The sequence below is a fragment of the Zonotrichia leucophrys genome, chromosome 22 (assembly GCF_028769735.1).
Source record: "Zonotrichia leucophrys gambelii isolate GWCS_2022_RI chromosome 22, RI_Zleu_2.0, whole genome shotgun sequence".
Classification (NCBI taxonomy): Eukaryota; Metazoa; Chordata; class Aves; order Passeriformes; family Passerellidae; genus Zonotrichia; species Zonotrichia leucophrys.
Window position 1 is genome coordinate 1,181,303 of NC_088191.1, and position 12,867 is coordinate 1,194,169.

Here is a 12,867-nt window from a genome sequence, read left to right on the forward strand (position 1 = left end):
CATCCCTGCGGACCCCACAATGTGGGAAACCCTTCTCCTCCCAAAATTTTTTCCCATTTTTTCCCCAATTTTCTTGTTTTTAATTTTCCCATTTTTCTCCATTTTCTTTTTCCCCATTTATCTTTTTTCTTTTTTTCCCATTTTCTCCCATTTTTTCCCCAATTTTTATCTTTTTTCCTCTCTTTTTCCCCAATTTTTTCCCATTTTTTCTCCATTTTCCTCCCATTTTTTCCCCAATTTTTATCTTTTTCCCCTATTTTTTTCCTCCTCATTTTCTCTTTTTCCCTGAGTGCAGCTTCTCCAGGAACTCCGGCATCCCTGGGGACCCCACAATGTGGGAAACCCCTCTCCCAAATTTCCCCTCTTTTCCCCCAATTTTCTTCTTTTTTTCCCAGTTTTTCCCATTTTTTCCCCATTTTTCTTCTCCATTTTTTTCCCTCTTACCCCATTTTTTCCCATACACATTTTCCATCCATTTTTCCCCTTTTTTTTTTTTCCTCCATTTTTCTCATTTTTCTCCAATTTTTTCCCATTTTTTCCATTTTTTCTTCTTTTCTCCCATTTTTCCTCACAATTTCATTCCATCCCCTCCCATTTTTTCCCCCAATTTTTCCCATTTTTTCTCCATTTTCCTCCCATTTTTTCCCCCAATTTTTCCCATTTTTTCTCCATTTTTCTCCCATTTTTTCCCCAATTTTTTTATCCTCTTCCCCCAATTTTTCCCCATTTTTCTCCATTTTTAATTTTTTCCCCATTTTCCCCAATTTTCCCATTTTTTTCCATTTTTTCCTTTTTTCCCATTTTTCTTTTCCCCAATAAATTTTTTTCTGATTTTCCTTTTTTCCCTATTCTCTTCCCTCACGGCATTCCCCGAACCAAAACGAAAAAATTCCCATTTTTTTACCCAATTTTTCCTCCATTATTTCCCATTTTTCCTCCAATTTTTACCATATTTCCCAATTTTTTTTTCTGATTTTTTCCCTATTTTTACCTTTCTTCCCCCTCCTTTTCCCATTCCATTTATTTTCTTTTTGTCCACCGCTCATTTCCAGTGTCATAGCCGGATCTGGTTTCGCTTACTCAGCAGTATCGAAACCATTCTTCAACCCAAAATTCCATTCCCCAATTTCCCAATTCTCCATCCCCCCCATCCCAAATTTCCCAAATTTTTCCCCAATTTTCCCCCAAATTTTCCCCCAAATTTTTCCCATTTTTTGTGTTTTTTTTCCCACTATTGTTTTTCACTCCTCACCCCAAATCTGGATTTAGTTTTCATTTTTCCCATTTTTTCCAATTTTGTCTTACTTTCCCCAAATTTTTTATTTTTCCTGTTTTCCCCTTTTCCATTTTCCCCTTTTTTTTCCCAAATGTTTCATTTTTTCCTCTAGATTTTTTTCTCCCAATTTTCCCTTTTCCCAGCGTATTCTCCCCATAATTTCCCATTATTTCTCCCAATTTTTCCTCCATTTTCCCAATTTTCCCCCAATTTTCCTTCCCAATTTTTTTTTCTGATTTTTTCCCCCATTTTTCCCTTCTGTTCCCCCCTCCTTTTCCCCAGGATTTCCCGGGAATTTTGGGGGAATTTTGGGGTTTTTTTGGGAATTCTCACCGCTGGACACCATCCAGCTGAGGCAGTAGCGCGGGAACACGGTCTGGGGGTTGTCGCTGTACGTCAGCAGGTAATCGAAACCATTCTGGAAAAAACCACCAAAATTCCCAAAATTCCCCAAATTCCCAAAAATCCCTGGCCCAGGAACCACCCCCAGATCCCAAATTCCCAAAAATTCCCAAAAATTTCCCCCAAAATTCCCAAAAATTCCCCCTAAAATTCTCCTTTTTTTGGTGTTTTTTTTCCCATCTTTTGAGGTTTTTCCACTCCTAGAACCGACCCCAAAATCCTGGGATTTAACAAGAATTTCTGGGATTTTCCCCAGTTTTTTCCAGGATTTTTTTCCTGTGACTTTCCCAGAACTTTTTCCCAATTTTTCCTGGATTTTTCTCCAGTTTTCCCAGGATTTTCCCCAGTTTTTCTCCCAGTTTTCCCAGAATTTTTCCCTGTGACTTTCCCAGAATTTTTTCCCAATTTTTCCTGGATTTTTCCCCAGTTTTTCTCCCAATTTTCCCAGGATTTTTCCCCAGTTTTTCCTGTGATTTTCCCAGGATTTTCCCCCAGTTTTTCTCCCAATTTTCCCAGGATGTTCCCCCAGTTTTTCTCCCAATTTTCCCAGGATGTTTCCCCAGTTTTTCCCATGATTTTCCCCCGTTTTTTCCTGAGATTTTCCCATGATTTTTCCCCAATTTTCCCAGGATTTTTCTCCAATTTTCCCAGGATTTTTCCCCAGTTTTTCTCCCAATTTTCCCAGGATTTTTCCCTGTGACTTTCCCAGAACTTTTTCCCAATTTTTCCTGGATGTTTCCCCAATTTTCCCAGGATTTCCCCAATTTTTCTCCCAATTTTCCCATTATTTTTCCTTAGTTTTTCTCCCAATTTTCCAAGGATTATTCCCCAGTTTTTCCTGTGATTTTCCCAGTTTTTCTCCCAATTTTCCCAGGATTTTTCCCTGTGACTTTCCCAGAATTTTTTCCCAATTTTTCCTGGATTTTTTCCCAATTTTCCCAGGATTATTCCCCAGTTTTTCCTGTGATTTTCCCAGGATTTTCCCCCAGTTTTTCCTGTGATTTCCCCAGATTTTTCCCCAATTTTTCCCCCAATTTTCCCAGGATTTTTCCCCAATTTCCCCAGATTTTTCCCCAGATTTTTCCCCAATTTTTCCAGGATTCTCCCCAGTTTTTCCCCAATTTTCCCACGATTTTTCCCAGTTTTTCCTGTGATTTTCCCCCGGTTTTTCTCCCAATTTTCCCAGAATTTTTCCCCAATTTTTCCCCCAATTTTCCCAGGATTTTTCCCAGGATTTTCCCCAGTTTTTCCCCCAATTTTCCCAGGATTCTCCCCAGTTTTCCGGGATTTTGGGGTTCCCACCTCGTCGAAGCCGCGGTGGGGCCGGATCACCATGTGCGATTCGTAGCTGCGGACCCGGACGTGCTCGGGGTCCTCGGGAATCCCGGGATGCTCCACGGCCCTGGGGGATCACCGGGATTATCCAAAATTATCCCAAAGTTATCCGGGAATTATCCTGAATTATCTGGGAACTACCCCAGAATTATCCTGAATTTTCCGGGAATTATCCCAGAATTATCCTGAATTATTTGGGAATTATCCCAGAATTTGTAGGAATTCCAGAATGATCCTGAATTATCTGGGAATTATCCCAAGATTATCCTGAATTATATCTGGGAATTATCCTGAATTATCTGGGAATTATCCTGAATTATCTGGGAATTATGCCAGAATTATCCTGAATTATTTGGGAATTATCCCAGAACTTGTAGGAATTCCAGAATTATCCTGAATTATCTGGGAATTATCCCAGAATTATCCTGAATTATCCGGGAATTATCCCAGAATTTGTAGGAATTCCAGGGGTTTTTTTTCCAGGAATTCTGTGGGGTTTTTTCGGGATTTTTTGGGAATTCCAGGGGAATTTGTAAGAATTCTGTAAGGAATATTTGTCCAGGAATTCCATGGGGTTTATTTGGGAATTCCATGGGGTTTATTTGGGAATTCCATGAGGGATTTTTGGGGTAATTTTTGGGGTTTTCGTGGGGTAATTCCAGGGGGTTTTTGAGGTAATTCCATGGGTTTTTTTGGGAATTCTGTGGGGGATTTTTCGGGAATTCCGTGGGGTTTTTGTGGGAATTCTGTGGGGTTTTTGGGGTAATTCCATGGGTTTTTTGGGGGGTAATTCCATGGGGTTTTTGTGGGAATTCCAGGGGGTTTTTGGGTAATTCCAGGAAGGGTTTTTGGGTAATTCCATGGGGTTTTTTGGGAATTCTGCGGGGGATTTTTCAGGAATCCCATGAGACTTTTTTGGGGTAATTCCAGGGGGTTTTTGAGGTAATTCCATGGGTTTATTTGGGAATTCCATGGGGTTTTTGTGGGAATTCCAGGGGGTTTTTGGGGTAATTCCATGGGGTTTTTTGGGAATTCTGTGGGGTTTTTCGGGAATTCCGTGGGGTTTTTGGGGGAATTCTGGTGGGGTTTTTGTGGGAATTCCATGAGGGATTTTTGGGAATTCTGTGGGGGATTTTTCAGGAATCCCACGAGACTTTTTTGTGGGAATTCCATGGGGTTTTTGGGGTAATTCCAGGGGGTTTTTGTGGGAATTCCATGTGGGGTTTTTGGGGGAATTCCATGGGGTTTATTTGGGAATTCCATGGGGTTTTTGGGGTAATTCTGGTGGGGTTTTTGTGACAATTCCATGAGGGGTTTTTGGGGTAATTCCATGGGTTTTTTGGGGGGTAATTCCATGGGGTTTTTGTGACAATTCCATGAGGGATTTTTGGGGTAATTCCAGGGGGTTTTTGGGGTAATTCCATTGGGTTTTTGGGGTGATTCCATGGGGGTTTTGGGGTAATTCCAGGGGGTTTTTGGGGTAATTCCATTGGGTTTTTGGGGTGATTCCAGGGGTTTTGGGGTTTTCCAGTCCCACCTGGACACCAGCACCATCAGGTTGCGGTCGCTGTCGACGCTGTAGCGCCGGACGTAAACGTAATCCCGGGAGTACATCGGGTACTGCAACGGCAACGGGCGGGGTACCGGAATCCCTGATCCTGATCCCAAATCCTGATCCCAATCCTGATCCCAATCCTGATCCCAATCCCTGATCCCAAATCCCGATCCCAGATCTCAGGGAACAGGATCAGCCCCAGTCCCAGATCCCAATCCCGGTCCCTGATCCCAAATCTCAATCCCAAATTTTGATCCCAAAGCCCAAATTCCAGGGGCTCACCAGGAACTGCGTGACCCAGTGGATCCCAAATCCCAAATCCCAAATTCCCAATACCAAATCCCCAAATTCCCGAATTTCTCATTGGGAACTGGGTGACCCAGTGGATCCCAAACCTCAGTCCCCAATCCCAGATCCCAAATTCCCAAAACTCAATCCCAGATGTCAAATCCCAAATTCCCAAGTTTCTCACCGGGAACTGTGTGACCCAGTGGATCCCCTCTGATCCCAAATCCCAATCCCAGATCCCAAATTCCCGAGTTTCTCACCGGGAACTGTGTGACCCAGTGGATCCCATTGGATCCCAAACCTCAATCCCCAATCCCCAATCCCAAATCCCAAATCTCACCGGGAACTGTGTAACCCAGTGGATCCCAAACCCCAAATTCCCAGATTTCTCACCGGGAACTGGGTGACCCAGTGGATCCCAAACCCCAAATTCCCAATCCCAAATTCCCAGGTTTCTCACCGGGAACTGTGTGACCCAGTGGATCCCCTCTGATCCCAAATTCCCAAACCCCAAATCCCCAATCCCAGATCCCAAATTCCCAAATCCCAAATTCCCAATCCCAAATTCCCAAATCTCACCGGGAACTGGGTGACCCAGTGGATCCCAAACCCCAAATCCCCAATCCCAGATCCCAAATTCCCAATCCCCAATCCCAAATTCCGAATTTCTCACCGGGAACTGTGTGACCCAGTGGATCCCCTCAGATCCCAAATCCCAAACCCCAAATTCCCAACCCCCAATCCCAGATCCCAAATCCCAGACCCCAATTCCCAATCCCCAAACCCAAATCCCAAATTCCCGAATTTCTCACCGGGAACTGTGTGACCCAGTGGATCCCAAACCCCAAATCCCAAATCCCAATCCCAAATCCCAAATTCCCAGATTTCTCACCGGGAACTGTGTGACCCAGTGGATCACCTCCGATCCCGTGGCCGGGTCCCGCTCCACCACGTCGAGCTTCAGCACCAGCGAGTCCCACTGCTTCCGGTACTCGGTGTCCAGCTGGGAATATCCCAAAAAAACCCGGAATTCCGGAGAAATCCCGGAAAAATCCCGGAAAAACGGGGGCAGGGAAATCCCAGCAAAAAAACCGGGATAACGGGGAAATTCTGGGAAAATGGGATTGGGAAAATCCAGGGATAAATCCCAAAATTGCAGAAAAAACGGGATCGGGAATGACGGAAAGAAATCCTGGAATTCCAGGGAATCCTCAAAATTTGGATGGGGGAAAAATCCGGGAATAAATCCCAGAATTCCAGGAAAAATGGGATCAGGAATGACGGAAAAAAATCTTGGAATTCCAGGGAATCCTGGGAAATTTGGATTGGGAAAAATCTGGGAATAAATCCCAAAATTGCAGAAAAAATGGGATCAGGAATGACGGAAAGAAAACCTGGAATTCCAGGGAATCCTGAGAAATTTGGATGTGGGAAAAATCTGGGAATAAATCCCAGAATCCCAGGAAAAATGGGATCGGAAATGACGGAAAGAAATCTTGGAATTCCAGGGAATCCTCAAAATTTGGATTGGGGAAAAACCTGGGAATAAATCCCAGAATTCCAGGAAAAATGGGATCAGGAATGACGGAAAGAAATCCTGGAATTCCAGGGAATCCTGAGAAATTTGGATGTGGGAAAAATCTGGGAATAAATCCCGGAATTCCAAGGAAAATCCAGGAATTTTTAGGGATGGGGAAAACTCTGGAATTCCATAAAAATCAGGGAAAAAATTCCTTTCCCCTCTCCCCCACCCTGATCCCAGAAATCCCTCGGGAAAAATCCGGAATTTCTGGGAATTTTGGGAAAAACGGGATCAGGAATTCCTGGGATGGGTTAAAAATGGGAGTTTTCCAGGATGGGATCAAAAATGGGAATTTTTGCCAAGGTTTTTTTCTGGGATCCATCCAGAATTCCCAAAGATTCTGAGTCAAATCCTGGCCAGAATTCCAAGAATTTTTGGGAATTTTTGGGAATTTCGCTCACCTGGACGTTGAAGAATTGCCTGGGAGTGACGTCGGTGTAGGAGCCAAAAACTGCAGGAAAATCCCAAAAATCAGCAAATCCCAAAATCCCCAAAATCCCCAAAATCAGCAAATCCTGGGAATTGAGGGATCCCAGGAATCCAAAAATTTGGGAATTTCAGGGATTTGGGGAAGTTGGGAATTGGGGAATTCCTGGATTTCAGGGATTTTGGGAATTGGGGATTTTGGGAATTCTGGAAATTCAGGAATTTGGGATTTCAGGAATCTGAGAATGGAGGAATTTGCGAATTTGAAATTTCAGGTTTCTGGAAATTCAGGCATTTGGAAATTGGGAATTTCAGGGGTTTTTGGGAATTGGGGAATTTGGGAATTGGGGATTTTGGGAATTCAGGTATTTGGGATGTCAGGAATTGGGGACTTTGGGAATTTGGGAATTGGGGATTTTGGGAATTTGGGAATTCGGGAATTGGGGACTTTGGGAATTGGGCATTTCAGGAATTGGGGAATTTGGGATTTTGGGAATTCGGGAATTGGGGACTTTGGGATTTCAGGAATTGGGGATTTTGGGAATTCGGGAATTGGGACTTTGGGAATTGGGACTTTGGGAATTGGGGATTTCAGGAATTTGGGAATTCGGGATTTCAGGAATTTTTTGGGAATTTGAGACTTTGGGAATTGGGGACTTTGGCAATTTGGGATTTCAGGAATTTGGGAACTGGGGACTTTGGGAATCTGGGATTTCAGGAATTTGGGAATTGGGGAATTGGGGATTTGGGACTTTGGGAATTGGGACTTTGGGAATTTGGGATTTCAGGAATTTGGGAATTCGGGAATTTCAGGAATTTGGGAATTTGGGATTTCGGGACTTTGGGAATTCGGGATTTCAGGAATTGGGGATTGGGGATTGCCCACCTCGGTACTGGAAGAGCGCCGAGCCGGGGATGGGCCGGCGCCAGAGGCGGAACCGTTCCCGCTGCATCACCGGCTCCCAGCCCCGCTCCTGCTCCGGGAACGCCGCCGGGTCCTCGAGCTGCTGCAGCGCCTGCGCCGACCTGCGGGTAACGGGGATAATGCACAGCGGGGCAGAGCCCGTGGGTTATCCCCGATATCCCATCCCCAGCGTCGCATCCCGCACGCTGCAGTGCCGGGATCCCCGTGTTCCCCCCATTCCCGCCGGTATTCCCGGTGTTATCCCCGTAATTCCCGGTATTATTCCCGGTGTTATTCCCGGTGTTATCCCCATTATTCCCGGTATTATTCCCAATTTATTATTATTCCCGGTGTTATCCCCATTATCCCCACCGTTATTCCCGGTGTTGTTCCCATCATTCCCGGTGTATTCCGCTAGTATTCCCAATGTTATCCCCTTATTCCCGGTGTTATCCCGTTATTCCCGCCGTTATTCCCAATGTTATTCCCATTATTCCCGGTATTATTCCCGGTGTTATCCCCATAATCCCCCGTAATTCCTGGCATTATTCCCGTGTTATTCCCGGTATTATTCCCGTGTATCCCATAATCACCACCGTTATTCCGGGTTTATTCCCGGTGTTATCCCCGGTGTTATTCCCGATTATCCCGATGTTATTCCGCCGTTATTCCCAATGTTATTCCCATATTCCCGGTATTATTCCCGGTGTTATTCCCGGTGTTATTCCCGGTATTATCCCCATTATTCCCGGTGTTATTCCCGTTACTATTCCCGGTGTTTCCCGCTCACCGCCTCAGCTCCTCCTCCTCGATGCGCTGCCCGTCCCACACGAAGGCCCCGGCACCGATCGCGGCCATCAGGGCGCCCCGCGGCGCTCCCAGCCCGCACCGGCCCCGGGAGCCTCCCCAGCGGCCGCGCCCGGAGCCGCCGCCGCTCCCGGAGCCGCCGCTGCCGGTTCCTCTCCCGGTACCGCGGGCCGCGTCTCCGGGCCCGCCGCGCTGCCGGGCCCGGCGCACCGTCCCGCAGGCGCAGTGGCGGCCGAGCAGCGCCAGCAGCAGCGGCAGCGGCGCAGGGCCGGGGGCGGCTCCGGGGGAGGCCCCGCCGGTGCCTCCGGTGGCGCCGCGGGCGGCGAGCGCGGCCAGCGGCCGCCACATGCCGGCCCCGCCGCGCCGCGCGTCGCGCTCCAGCGCGTCATCGCCGCGCGCCGCGCCGCTATTGGCCGCCGCTGCAACGCCCCGCGCGGTGATTGGTTAAAGGCGATAAAGCCACGCCCAGCAGCGCGTGATACCGGAAAGGGGTGTGAGGGTGAGAGGGAGATGCGGGCGAAGAGGTGGGCGGGGCTTGTGTGTGGCCACGCCCCCCAAAGCGCTATGGCGTCGGGGCGGGTTTTAGGGCATTTTTTGGGGTTTTCGGGGGTTTTTGGTGTTGTTATGAGGCGCTGTGGGGTCTGGGAGGTTCCGGCCTTCCCATTGGTCCGAGCAGCGCCGCCTCGCGCGGTGATTGGCTGCCGAGGGGAAGCCACGCCCACCGGCGCATGGTACAGGAAGAGAGGGCGGCAAGGGCGAAGGGAAAGGGGCGGGGCTTGGGTGGGTGGGGACGTTTGGGGCGGGGCTTGCGCGGGGCCACGCCCCCTGCAGGGGGATCAAGGGCGGGAATTTTTATGGATCCCGCCCACTTTTATGGGATCCACCCCGGGTTTTTGGGATCCAGCCCCATTTTATGGGATCCATTCCAGTTTTTATGGGATCCAGCCCATTATTTTTAGGATCCATTCCAGTTTTTATGGGATCCAGCCCATTATTTTTAGGATCCATTCCATTTTTTGGGATTTCGCCCAGTTTTATGGGATCCATTCCAGTTTTCATGGGATCCAACCCATTATTTTTAGGATCCATTCCAGTTTTTACGGGATCCAGCCCATTATTTTTAGGATCCATTCCAGTTTTTACAGGATCCATTCCAGTTTTTACGGGATCCATTCCAGTTTTATGGGATCCATTCCAGTTTTTATGGGATCCAGCCCATTATTTTTAGGATCCATTCCAGTTTTTACGGGATCCAGCCCCATTTTATGGATCCATTCCATTTTTGGATTTCGCCCAGTTTTATGGATCCATTCCAGTTTTCATGGGATCCATTCAGTTTTCATGGATCCAACCATTATTTTTAGGATCCATTCCAGTTTTTACGCGATCCAGCCCATTATTTTTAGGATCCATTCCAGTTTTACGGGATCCATTCCAGTTTTCATGGGATCCAGCCCCTTATTTTTAGGATCCATTCCAGTTTTTACGGGATCCAGCCCATTATTTTTAGGATCCATTCCATTTTTTTGGGATTTCGCCCAGTTTTATGGGATCCATTCCAGTTTTTATGGGATCCAGCCCATTATTTTTAGGATCCATTCCAGTTTTTACAGGATCCATTCCAGTTTTATGGGATCCATTCCAGTTTTATGGATCCACTCCATTTTCGGATCCATCCCATTTTTCAGCTCCACCCTCCATTCCCAGCCACGCCCCCAATCTCTTTCCCCCCTTTATTCCCCCAAATCCCACATCCAATCCCAAAATCCCCGATTTTTTTTTTTGGGAATTCTCTCAGAAAATCCCATTTTCCACAGATTTATTGGCGCCCTCTTTGCATATCCAGGGAATCCCAAAGCTTTTCCCAAATCCCGGGATTTTTCCCCCGAGCCTTTCCCGGGATTTTTTTTTTTTTTCATGGAATTTTTTATTTTTCCAGGATTTTTCTGGGATTTCCATCCCGGGGGGGAGCTCTTGCATAGCCAGGGGGAAGAAAAAAAATGGGAAAAAAAAGGGGGAAAAAAAAAGAGCAGGAAAATGGGGATAAAAGCGGGAAATTTGGGATAAAAGCAGGAAAATCGGGATAAAAGCATCAGGACCTCCAAGGAGTTAAAATTCCCTAAAAATTCAGGAGATTCCCTAAAAAAATCCCCCCCTGAGCCAAAGCGTTCCAGGAATGGGAATTTTGTTGGGAATTTCAATCCTGACGGGATTTTTTTCCTATTTTTTTATTGTTTTGACCCCAAAAATTTCTGGGAAAAAAAAATTGGGAATTTTGTGGGGAGGAAAAAATGGGATGGGAGTGGAGGGGTTTGCATAAAAGCTCCGGGTTTTTCCAGCAGGGCTCATCCCGATTTCTCAGGGGAGGCCAAAAATTCCCAAAATTTTGTGGGATGATCCCAAAAAAATCCAAAAAAAAAAGGGGATTCCCGGAATTCCCAGAGCCTGGAATAAAGTGCAGAATGTCCATGGGGGGGTGGGAAAAAAAGGGGATGGGAATTCCCAAATTTTTAAATATGGGGAGAAAATGTGAGAAAAGGGGGGAGAGGTGGGGAATGGGGGAGCCCAAAGTTCTGGATCCATTTGGAATTGGGGACCCCAAAGTTCTCATTCCAGGAGGATCCCAAAGTTCTCAACCTGCTGGGAATTGGGGATCCCAAAGTTCTTGATCCATTGGGAATTGGGGATCCCAAAGTTTTTGATCTGTGGGGATCCCAAAGTTCTTGATCCGTTGGGAATTGGGGATCCCAAACTTCTCATTCCAGGAGGATCCTCAAGTTCTGGATTCATGGAGATCCCAAAGTTCTCGATTCGTTGGGAATTGGGGATCCCAAAGTTCTCAAGCCATTGGGAATTCCAGATCCCAAACTTGTCAGTCCATGGAGATCCCAAAGTTCTGGATCCACTGGGAATTGGGGATCCCAAAGTTCTCAACCTGCTGGGAATTGGGGATCCCAAAGTTCCTGATCCGTTGGGAATTCCTGATCCCAAAGTTCTCAGTCCATGGAGATCCCAAAGTTCTGGATCCGTTGGGAATTGTGGATCCCAAAGTTCTCAATTCGTGGGGAACTGGGGATCCCAAAGTTCTCATTCCCTTGGGAATTCCTGATCCCAAAGTCCTCGACCCATGGAGATCCCAAAGTTCTCAACCTGCTGGGAATTGGGGATCCCAAACTTCTCAGTCCATGGAGATCCCAAAGTTCCTGATCCACAGGGAATTGGGGATCCCAAAGTTCTCAACCTGTTGGGAATTGAGGATCCCAAAGTTCTTGATCCATGGAGATCCCAAAGTTCCTGATCCGTTGGGAATTGGGGATCCCAAAGTTCTCATCCCACAGGGAATTCCAGATCCCAAAGTTCTGGATCCATTGGAAACTGGGGATCCCAAAGTTCTCATTCCATTGGGAATTCCTGATCCCAAAGTCCTCGACCCATGGAGATCCCAAAGTTCTCATTCCAGGAGGATCCCAAAGTTCTGGATCCATTGGGAATTGCGGATCCCAAAGTTCTCAGTCCAGGAAAACCCACCTGGAGCAGGAGAGCCCCGGAACCAACTCCAGGATCGAGGCCCTGGAAGATCTCCTGGGATCCACCTGGAGAAATCCTCCCCTGGAAGAACTTCCCGTGTCCATCCAGAGCAACCTTTGCTGGAAGATCTCCTGGGATCCACCTGGAAAAGTCCTTCCCTGGAACAGCCTTGGGATCCACCAGGAGAAACCCTTTGTTGAAGGAGTTCTTGGGATCCACCAGGACCGATCCTCGCAGGGAAGAACTTCCCATGTCCATCCAGACCAGTCCTTTGTTGGAAGAATTCATGGGATCCACCTGGAGAAATCCTCCCCTGAAGAACCTCCAGAGATCCACCAGGACAAACCCTTTGCTGGAAGAGTTCCTGGGATCCACCTGGAGAAACCCGTCATCCCCTGGAAGAGACCACCAGTCCCAAAAATCCACACCAGACAAACCCTTTGCTGGAACATCTCCCAGGATCCACCTGGACAGATCCTCCCCTGGAAGAACTTCCCATGTCCATCCAGACCAGTCCTTTGCTGGAAGAGTTCCTGGGATCCATCTGGACAGGTCCTCTCCTGGAAGAACCTCCTGACATCTCCCCACCCAACCCTCCCACACCACGTCCCCCACCCCAATGACGGTCCAACAGCATCATGGTGGCCACCATCGTGATGACCAGGATCACAGTGACCAGTGAGCAAGGTGACCTCTACCCATCACGATGACCATGATGATGGTGACCGCAATCAAGGTGACCACCCATCACGATGACTAGGATC

General features: G+C 47.3%; 1 protein-coding gene across 1 annotated transcript; it reads right to left on the reverse strand.

Moving 5' to 3' along the window:
- Positions 1 to 253: 253 nt before the first annotated feature.
- STARD7 (StAR related lipid transfer domain containing 7) lies at positions 254 to 8,909 on the reverse strand. The gene is made up of 8 exons (XM_064731163.1): positions 8,559 to 8,909; positions 7,751 to 7,890; positions 6,840 to 6,889; positions 5,749 to 5,859; positions 4,551 to 4,633; positions 2,981 to 3,080; positions 1,610 to 1,694; positions 254 to 318 (listed from the first exon to the last, which is right to left on the reverse strand). The coding sequence occupies exons 1-8, from the start codon at positions 8,624 to 8,626 to the stop codon at positions 269 to 271; spliced, it is 687 nt and encodes a 228-aa protein (XP_064587233.1). The 5' UTR covers positions 8,627 to 8,909; the 3' UTR covers positions 254 to 268.
- Positions 8,910 to 12,867: the final 3,958 nt, after the last annotated feature.

What these genes read in the sequence shown, in the direction of transcription:
- STARD7 (XM_064731163.1), bottom strand. Translation starts at nt 8,626, where the DNA reads ATGGCCGCGATCGGTGCCGGGGCCTTCGTGTGGGACGGGCAGCGCATC. An exon ending in ACTGGGTCACACAGTTCCCG is followed by an intron (nt 4,634 to 5,748) that starts GTGAGAAATCTG and finishes TTGCCGTTGCAG; the next exon opens with TACCCGATGTACTCCCGGGA. An exon ending in CCCACCGCGGCTTCGACGAG is followed by an intron (nt 1,695 to 2,980) that starts GTGGGAACCCCA and finishes GGTTTTTTCCAG; the next exon opens with AATGGTTTCGATTACCTGCT.